Source organism: Paramormyrops kingsleyae, chromosome 8 (genome assembly GCF_048594095.1).
Source record: "Paramormyrops kingsleyae isolate MSU_618 chromosome 8, PKINGS_0.4, whole genome shotgun sequence".
In the NCBI taxonomy this organism is placed as follows: domain Eukaryota; kingdom Metazoa; phylum Chordata; class Actinopteri; order Osteoglossiformes; family Mormyridae; genus Paramormyrops; species Paramormyrops kingsleyae.
The window spans coordinates 33,953,679-33,963,951 of record NC_132804.1 but is presented as its reverse complement, the minus strand read 5'-3'; the positions used below and the strand labels follow the sequence as shown (position 1 = coordinate 33,963,951).

The 10,273-nt window shown below is 43.2% G+C and overlaps 1 protein-coding gene across 2 annotated transcripts in view; it reads right to left on the bottom strand.

The window, feature by feature from the left end:
• The window catches only part of fer1l4 (fer-1 like family member 4), a 36,275-nt gene that overhangs the window by 15,815 nt on the left and 10,187 nt on the right, over positions 1-10,273 (bottom strand). For both annotated transcript variants that reach the window (XM_023837837.2, XM_072715712.1), the window contains exons 14-26: positions 10,016-10,202; positions 9,635-9,913; positions 9,144-9,241; positions 8,645-8,753; positions 6,577-6,769; positions 4,708-4,828; positions 4,515-4,615; positions 2,751-2,838; positions 2,428-2,544; positions 1,280-1,432; positions 853-1,036; positions 345-469; positions 29-163 (exon numbers count right to left, since the gene is read on the bottom strand). In XM_023837837.2, the coding sequence (XP_023693605.1) occupies positions 29-163; positions 345-469; positions 853-1,036; positions 1,280-1,432; positions 2,428-2,544; positions 2,751-2,838; positions 4,515-4,615; positions 4,708-4,828; positions 6,577-6,769; positions 8,645-8,753; positions 9,144-9,241; positions 9,635-9,913; positions 10,016-10,202 (1,890 nt within the window). The remainder of the gene's footprint in view (positions 1-28; positions 164-344; positions 470-852; positions 1,037-1,279; positions 1,433-2,427; positions 2,545-2,750; positions 2,839-4,514; positions 4,616-4,707; positions 4,829-6,576; positions 6,770-8,644; positions 8,754-9,143; positions 9,242-9,634; positions 9,914-10,015; positions 10,203-10,273) is intronic.

Below are 10,273 nucleotides of genomic sequence, written 5' to 3'. Positions count from 1 at the left end.
TGTGCAGGAGGAGAATTACAGAGCTTACAATCTTGTCATAGTCGAAGAGGCTGATGACGACTATGGGAGGGTCTGTCCTCATCTCCTCTTTGCTGCCCTCGATGAGGATTTGCTCGAACAGCAGCAGCTCACACCAGGTAGGGGACAGAGTCTCCTCCATTATCTGCCATCCACACAGAAGAGATGCTCGTGTGAGACAGTATACAGAAGCAACAGCAGCTTTTGTAAATCGAGTACACATCTCAGACATTTGCCAGATGGCGAGACGGCAAGAAAAAGAAACACGGATGATGGAATTGATTAGGAACAAAGCGGATAAGAGCTGGACTGTGGGAAGGACTCACCCGTGTCACCTGACACTGTGTCGAAAACACCACTTTCGCAAAGGGGTCTGAGAGCCCATTGTCGTCAGCGGCCAGGATCCCACGGGCTTGGTAAATGTGGGCCCGTAGCTGAAAGTAACGGCTGTCTGCAACAAGCAGGACACCCAAAGGGGAACACTGTGAGTCTTAGCATCTGGGTTCATGATGCATGAAGGAAAAACTTGCCAAGCGTAAATAACCCACAAGCTACAGAACCAGATGGATATGCATGCAGCTTTCACCATGACTGCTAAAGCTACAAGTGTATTCAATAAAGTCTCAAATAGTGTCAGGCTTTGGGTAAAACACTTCACTTAGCCATCCAAAGTGAAATATCTGTGAATATACAATATTTGCACCAAAAAAATTCTTTAAAAATATCAAACTGCAGAGCAAGAGCAAAAACCTTAAGGGATGAAAATAAATTGCAAATACTTTGTGAACCCAAAAATGTGTCACTGCAGATATCCAGAGCCCAGCTCTGACTTACCTTCACAGAGGAGCTTGGTAGGAGGCATGCTGGGTGGGATGGCCGTGCTGGACAGAGCCTCCTCGCAGACTGGCCGGAATTCAGCAGGAAGGCTACTTATGTTGTTCTTGGCATACTTAGTGACCCCGAGCCAGAAGTATACCTCTAGCTTGGCAAAAATCTCACCGATTGGTGCTCCTGGTGTCTAGGCGAAGAACAGATAATGCTTCAACTAACACAACTAAGCAGTTCTCAAAAAGCTTGGTTTGTTTCAGCATGCAGTGCATCAATAAGTGCCCTCTACATTTAAACGTGGAATTTTAAAACGAAAAAGGCACCTTCCTGCCAAAGGATCAGGAATGCACTGCTGAGAGTTGTGTCTGTATCACACGGGTACCAGACCAAACTGAAGAGCGATAGCTTATTAACGTATAGGCATCGGCGTTACCTTCATGTAGATGGTGGTGATTTTACCGCAGTCTTTGCCCTTCTCTTCCTCCACCAGGGAAAAAAGGATCGTGTGCGAGGGAATCCTGGCGAAGGCGATCCGCTTCCCTCCACTCATCATCCAGAGAAATACATCGGGCAGTGTGCTTTGGGGCTGCCGACACACGAGACACACGAGACACACGAGACACACGAGAGGGCCATTAACACCAGGCGTGTGACAGATGGCGGCGGGGAATAAGCATCAGGAGTCACAGGGAATAAGCATCAGGACAAGAATGTCGGCACTGTTAACATGAGGTACAGTTATTAGCATAAGAGCATCACAGCACTTTCATAACGGAATACGACTGGCGTTATAACAGGACTATGCAAGGTGCTAGCATATCAGTTAGTCAAGCAGGAAGCGGAGGACGCAAGCAAAGTAATGCAGTAATTATACTGATCATTAGGACAGCTTTTGACACAACAGTCATTAGTATAGAGCAAAGGATGTCATTAGCATGTCGTTCAGCAAAGGAATATGGCAGCTGATAAGACTATTCATAATAAAAACTATTCAGCTAATACGTACGGCTGAGGATTCCTAAATCAACGTATTTTTGCTGTAACAACTTAAATGAAACTTCAAAACCAGTATGGGATATAGGCTCAAGGTTCGTACCTGACAAATATCAAAGTACATCTTTCTGCTGAAATTACCAGCCAGTATGAATGGAAATGTCATTATACGGGAAAAAATGAATTCTTGCACTGCTACAAACCCTAAATCCAACTTGTCGCCACTTAGGGGATATCGCAGGAAGCACTGGGCACACGGCTGGGGTGCACCCCAGACAGAATGCCAGTTTATCACAGGGCACATACTGGCACAGACCCTATAGGCAATTTAGAGATTAGCCAACTAGCTTTACTGCATGTCTATGGACTGTAGAAGAAAACAGAAGCTCCAGGAGGAATCCCACATGACAGCTAGAGAGCCTGCATACCCACACCAGAGCAGAACTGGCATTTCAGCCCCCCACCCCAGAGAAGTGAGGCCACTGTGAAATCACAAAAACCAGAATGAAATTACAACTTAGGTCAAGAAAGGCAGACATGCTAAGGTGCCGATGTATTAAAAGATGGGCATTAAATGATCTGGAGAACCTCCTGGGCCAAAAAGCGTATCTTCTTCAGGATCCTCTTTGCGTCACCGAGCTTCTCTTTGACGGTGCGGTTGGTGATTCTCCGTCGTGCTCTCAGGGCTTGCTTGGCCAAGAGGATCTGGGGAGATGGAAGGAAGCATCATACTTAAAATCAGACAACAAAGTGCAAAACATCCTACTGAAAGAGGCAATCAAAACATGTGAGGGAGTTAAGGCATCTGAAATAGCATATAAAATGAAGGCATGGTGTCTACATTTAATGTTATTTCGGAATGAACGAATGCATATGTGATGTTTAACGTTTACTCTCTGACCCGAACTCACAATGTTTTTCTTGATCAACTCCATGCGACATCTATCCAGGTTGTTCGCCCGCACCATCGTCTTTCGGTTTAAGCTCGAGCTGTACTGCCTTCGAGCCGTGAACATAAAAGCAAATATGCACTTTTTAAAACAAGACAAAGAATGGAAGATACACATCTTGGTTTGTTCTTGATCAAGCAAAGATTATTTCACCAAATAAAATTATTTTCTACAATTCATGATCCACAAATGTACCACAAACAGTACATGCTCAGAAATGCAATAATTCTCAAACTAATAACAGTTAAATACTGTTTTATTACATTAATGTTGAATAGTAATATATGAACCATTTAAGCTCTAAAAGTTTCATGCAGTAATCTTAAGTCAGTGACTGACCTGCTTTATATTTTTAATAGTTTATTTTTGTAATATTTCTGTTTTACAAGGGTTTTTCACAAAGGACCCCAAAATTAAAACAGACCATAGCTAGTGACCCCACCACTAATGAAAAGCAATTAAGGCTTAGATAAAGGAAGAATGGAATAGAAAATAGAATAGAATAGAATAGAATAGAATGCTTTTATTGTTATAGGTATAACAAAGTGCAAAAAAGGGGTTTTCCCATGAAAAAAAATGTCTAAAAATTGTGCAATCTTTCACACTGTGTAAACCAGATGATTATACCAACATTTCATCACTTACAATAAGTTTCTGCAGACTCGCTGAAAACCAATCTGAAAATCAAACTATTACATGGTGACTGCAAACTGAAAACCCCTTTGTCACACAGTGACTCCAAGCTGAAAACCCCTTTGTAACACAGTGACTCCAAGCTGAAAACCCCTTTGTAACACAGTGACTCCAAGCTGAAAACCCCTTTGTCACACAGTGACTCCAAGCTGAAAACCCCTTTGTAACACAGTGACTCCAAGCTGAAAACCCCTTTGTCACACAGTGACTCCAAGCTGAAAACCCCTTTGTCACACAGTGACTCCAAGCTGAAAACCCCTTTGTAACACAGTGACTCCAAGCTGAAAACCCCTTTGTAACACAGTGACTCCAAGCTGAAAACCCCTTTGTAACACAGTGACTCCAAGCTGAAAACCCCTTTGTAACACAGTGACTCCAAGCTGAAAACCCCTTTGTAACACAGTGACTCCAAGCTGAAAACCCCTTTGTCACACAGTGACTCCTAGTTGAAAACCCCTTTGTAACACAGTGACTCCAAGCTGAAAACCCCTTTGTCACAGTGACTCCAAGCTGAAAACCCCTTTGTAACACAGTGACTCCAAGCTGAAAACCCCTTTGTAACACAGTGACTCCAAGCTGAAAACCCCTTTGTAACACAGTGACTCCAAGCTGAAAACCCCTTTGTCACACAGTGACTCCTAGTTGAAAACCCCTTTGTCACAGTGACTCCAAGCTGAAAACCCCTTTGTAACACAGTGACTCCTAGTTGAAAACCCCTTTGTCACACAGTGACTCCAAGCTGAAAACCCCTTTGTCACACAGTGACTCCAAGCTGAAAACCCCTTTGTCACAGTGACTCCTAGTTGAAAACCCCTTTGTAACACAGTGACTCCAAGCTGAAAACCCCTTTGTCACACAGTGACTCCTAGTTGAAAACCCCTTTGTCACAGTGACTCCAAGCTGAAAACCCCTTTGTCACACAGTGACTCCAAGCTGAAAACCCCTTTGTTACATGGTGACTCTAAGCTAAGAACTGTTTTGTTACACAAAGACAATCCCTTTGTTACACCTTGAGATTGACATGGGACTCACCTGCAGCTGGCCACAAACTCCAGCAGCACCTCCACTAGCCTCTCCTTGGCCTTACTCCTCGGCCTCTTGGTGAGTTTCTCTACCTCGTCGATTCCGTGTTCCTGAAAGAGGCATACGTCACAGGATTGCATTGCTGCAGAACCTGAAGTCAAGAGGCCGCCTTCACTGAAACACGGATTCCCAGATAGCTCACCAGCCGGTCTCCCATCTTGGAAAGCCAATTGCGATTGTAAATGCGAAAGCTGTGATCCTCCCAGTAGTTCCACACATAGATACATGGCTTTTCTTGTAGTATTGGAATGCAACTGAAGGACCTGGAAGAGAGGGAAATGTGTGCATTTCATCTAAGGCAGATAGGTCCCCTATCTCACAGTTTGACTCTTCACAATCTTTTTCAAGAAATAAGTAGTTACAGTTTCCTCAGTAATCATCACTGAGATCCAGATTATTATTTAGTGCTGGATTATGGGAATGAAACAGAAGCCTGTAGCAGATTAACAGATAGAATAAGGCATAAGGTATTGCATATCCTCAACAGAAGGCTGGTCCCTCACACGGAAAACACATATACACACAGGTTGCTAATTATATCTTTGTGGGGACTCTCTAATCCCAAAATAATGAGCTTACCCCCTACCCAGCCCTAACTTTAACCATAAGTAACCAAACAAAATGCAATACTTTTGACATTTTCAGTTTTTTAATTGCAGTCACAGATTTGTATAAAATTGACCGGGAAATGGTCCCCGCAACATCAATATAACAGGTTTTTATCACACTGTGGGGACATTTGGACCCCACAATGTAATATATACATAACCCCCCCCCCCCCACACACACACACACACACACACACACACACACACTCACACAAACTGTGTGTATGTGTGTTAGAAATGCTATGTATGATCTAAGTAGGCCCCTGTCACAAAAATGTGCCTATATAAAATATAAAGAAATATATAAGCACAGTAAAACAGGGGGATGTATGATAGCATACAAAACAACACGCTTACACTCACACCACTGGTGAAATTTTCTGGTGAAAGTTTCATATCTGCAAATGTAGCACAATTTAGATGCATCACAGTGCAGTAAAAGAAATTCAAATCAAAGAAACTTTTAAGTTGTCAGGGTCAGCACCTGTCCTCCCCAGGCTTTCACGTCTCTCTCCCATTTGGCCAGCAGGTGTTGCTGGCCATCCTGTCCTCCCTGTTGTCCTGATTGTGTCCCCCACCCAGACTGCCGCATAGCTCTATGGGCTGAGCATGTGACTATAAACCATTTGGTCATGAGTTTGAAACCAGCTTCCTCTTTATTTGTAATTATTGGATTTTGTTCCTCAGTGTTTCTTTCAGTTTTTGTTCACTTTTTGTTTGTGTTCTGGTTTGGGTTCTGCTAGGTGCCTGTGTCTGTGATTATGTATTACTCGTCTTTTTTATGTTCTTAGCATGTGATTCTGTTTCTTAGTTTCCCTGTTGGTCTCTTGGTTCCACGATTAAGTTTTTCTGACCCTCCTGTTTCCCTGTGTGTCATGATTATTCCACCTGATTGCTCGTTGTCCTGCACCCTCTTTGAATGGTTCATTGTTCCGTGTCTCACTCCTGCTGCTTTGTTACCCAGTTTGGTTTGTGTATTTGGTTGTTCCTGCCTTGATTCAGTTCTCTAATTGGTCATTATGTCAGAATGTGTGTTAGGTTTGTGCTAATGTTGCTGTGTAATTACTTTGTTCCCTTGTCCACTTCTGCTCCCTATGTTGCTCTGCTCTCCAATTGTTTTTCTTGTAGTTATTTGTTGTTTTCCCATTTTGCTTTAAGACCTCTCATGATCTCTTTATTTTGTGTCTGACATTAAGAAATATCAAGTAAAACAGTCCAGCAGCATGTATGTAATTATTATTAATGTGGAATTGTTGAAAGGATACTTTTATCTTAGTTGTATCACATCGATTACATTTAAAGCTAGTAAGAGAAAAACACTACAGGCACTCCAGGGAGTTGAATGTGCAAAGTCTGCTCACAAGCCTAGTTTCATAATAACTATGCCAACTAAAGTCACTTACCTGTCATACTCCGTGGGCTGCGGTCTTCGGGGGGCAGTGACGGATTTGGCCGAAGGATCTGGGTCAGTGATCTGCTCTCTCTCCAGCTCGTCCTCTGAAGCATCCAGCAGTGGCTGCGTTTCCTCCCCTTGGCTCTCTGGGCCCACGCTCTTCTTGGATTTCACCACTACATCTGCTGCCTTGCCGTAGTTCCCTGTCCACAGAACGCACCCAACACGCATACATCTGTTCATATGACTCACATGCATGTCCAAAGAGCTCATATATACACTCCTGCACAAATAACCCATCTATCCCTCTACACACAACCCTTTTCACACACACACACAGACATGCACACGTCTCCATATGTTCACAACCAGAGCCGGATTGTGGTCCTGTGAGGCCCCTGGGCTCCTGTAGTTTGGAGGTCCCCCCAGTCATGGAGGGGGAGATGGAAGGACATACAGGTACAGTGTACATACCATGTAAAGGGTCTGGACTCTCATAACGTATGCCTGGGGGGCCCTGGTAATTGACTCTTGTTAATGTAGAAAATGTAGCTGATGGTCAGCTTGAACTCGTCATGCCAGGGGGGCTTGTGATTAACCTGTGCTGTATATATTGAGGGGCCCTGCGCTGCACATGCAGAAGGCCCTGGGGGCCCCTAGTGATTAACTTGTGCTGAATAGTCTGAGGGGTCCAGGGGCCCTGATGGCTAATTTGTGCTGTATATGACCAAGGGCCCTGATGTTCATGTCTTGCTCTATACATAGAGTGTGTTGGAATTGCATTGTAAATGAGGGTCATAGTGTTTAGCTTGCACTATAAATTTTGTGACTTGTGGTCAGTAGTGCTTCGAGGCCACCTACAGCCTGCCCCCGCTGGCCCAATCCATAACCCAGCCAAGTTCACAGCACGCACTAGTATGTGGACACTCTTACTAATTAGCTTTCCTGGTCAAATGCAAGAGGAGTGACTGCGATGTGGGATTTGGGATCAGGTTCCACTGTGAAATGGAATCTGGGGTCATGTTCAGCTGTGAAGTGGGATCTTGGATCTGGTTCAACTGTGAAGAGGGATCTGGGATCATGTTTAGCTTTGAAGTGGGATCTGGGATCATGTTCAGCTTTGAAGTGGGACCTGGGATCTGGTTCAGCTGTGAAGTGGAATCTGGGATCATGTTCAGCTGTGAAGTGGGATCTAGAATGTTCAGCTGTGAAATGGTTGGCCACACAAAACGCGACCTGATCACCTAACATGAACACCTAACCTGAATGGCAGCAAATCCCACCAGCAATGCTTCATCATCAAATGGAAAGCCAACCCAAAAGCTATCATATCGACAATGGGCTGATCAGCATCGTTTTAATACAAATGTTTTTCGGAAAGAGATGTTGGACAAGTAGGTGTTCACATACTTTTGGCTATATAGTGAATATTCCATGTCACGCCAGAGTCCTAGAGGGCGCAGAATGTTTTTGATGCAGCAGACCCACATACAGAGGGCAAATGAACGTACTGTGGTGAGTTTGCGAGTCATTTTAATGAAGATGGAAAATGGAATTTCCTCTATTACTATTACTATTACTATTACTATTAAACCAACAACTGCTATTGATTTAATACTAGAAGTGGCATATACAAGGAAGCCACCAATGTAAAGAATACTCACGCTTACACACTAACAAAAAACACATTCCAGGGCAATACATGGTTCTGACATTCAGTATTAACAGAAAAACACAAATACACATACAGTATTAATTTACAGTATTTCAAGCATGGTGCTGTGCATAGCCTGCCAGTAGGTGTATAATTAATCCTGCTGACCAACCACGTGGCATCACATTTATGACAGCCAATTGTGGAAAGTGGGTGGCATCAGAACAAATGAAAAAGTGCGCCTTGGGGACAGTGATCACTATGGGCGATTATGTGACACACGTCATTGTATTGCCAAATGTGGATTTCGTATGAAGTATACAGCCAGGACTGTGTAGAAAAAGAATACCTTCCTGTACGATTCTGTTTTTTTTGGCAGCTGTGTAAATATGAAATATTTCAATACAAAAAGTCAAACACATACCAATGGATAACTCAAACGTGAGCAACTTATTTCCTACAGATGGATCAATCATGGTCACTTCAAAAAGAGATGCGAACAGTAAGTATTCTTCCTTCTGGCCCAAAAAATTCTGCAAAGAAAAACATAAAAAATAAAAGTTTATTGTTTAATAACGATTGCATCAGATAATAATAATGATTGCATCAGAAATACTTGTTTAATTTTACGAATGCGCACGGATGATTAAATAAGTGTTTAAGTAGGGCTCCAATTTAACCCTTGAATGTGAAATGTAACATGAATTACAGTTATTTATTTAGGAGATACTTTTGCCCAAAACATCGCATAATTAATGAAAGATTAGAGTCAGTCAGCATCCAAATGGTCGGTGGAGTGATTTCAAAATTGGGTCCTTTAGCCATAGGATTCTAACCTGGTTCATCTTCAAGAAAAGTGAACCAGAGGTCATTCGCTAGATTTACAATGTAAGTTAGCCGACATCCTGAGTGTATTTACTGACCTCTGGGAGAGGGTGAATCTCTTCCACCTCCACGGTCACTGCGCTGGGCAGCTCTGAACTCGAGTCCTCAGGCTCTTCTCCCGCTCCACTCTGCATCGCTGCAGAAAATGACAACATGCAACTGGAGAAGTCATACAACTTAGAACGTCTTCCAAAATTCCTGGAGTCCCAAACGCAGGTTACATTTAAAACCTCAAATTTACATCTGTCTTTAACCTCATGTTCTCGATATAGAATGAAACATCTGTTGTAGTGCAACCTCAAGTTAGTAGTTTCTTTGAACCTAGAAATTCCATAACTAGCTAGTAGACCACTACTAACCCAAGATTCTTTTACTTACAGAAGTTTCTGCATGTCACAGATGTGCCATAGCATTATTAAGTATCAGGATGATTATTGATCCCAAGAGAGCCCATTTTATCTTTTACACAGCTAGATATTTTAGCAAAGGACACATCTTAATGCCACCTACCGGACGCCATTGCTCTCACCTTCCGTTTCCTTTTTCTTCTTCTCCTTGGATTTCTTGCTCTTCTTTCTTAGGGTCAGCTTGCTGAGGGTGCTCTTAACAGCAGCTGTAGCCTTGTTCTCTATGATGGCCGCGGATGGAGATGCATACACCTCCACAGACAAGGAGATCAGAATGCGGCCCCGGTAGAAGATGCCTTCACCCAGGCCCTCATTCAGGTCGCGGTGGATATCCCTGAGGGCAGAGTTCTGGGGCGAGCCATACAGGTTAATCCAAGATGGTCCAAATGTGGGGTGAAACCCTGTAGAACCCAAAGACAATCCATTCAAGACAGCTAGATCATTTCCCAGATATCCTGGATTTTGATTCCACTAAAGAGTGATTTAAAAAGACTCTACCCTACCATTCCTGTTGGGGTCAGAGACTTGCTGCAAGTCCAAGAAGTGTGTCGCTACTGCAACATCACCAATGTTGGCATCATCAAGGATCTGAATTTTGATTCGTCGAGCAAGAGGGGGGAACTGCTCGATGAAGGAGATCTGTTCATTCCACTGAGGAACATTAGTGGTGCTTTCAACTGAAGTTTCACCCTGAAAACACAAACAACAGAGTAATACTTATTTATTATTAATTAGTTTTGGTTTACTTGAGGAAAAACATG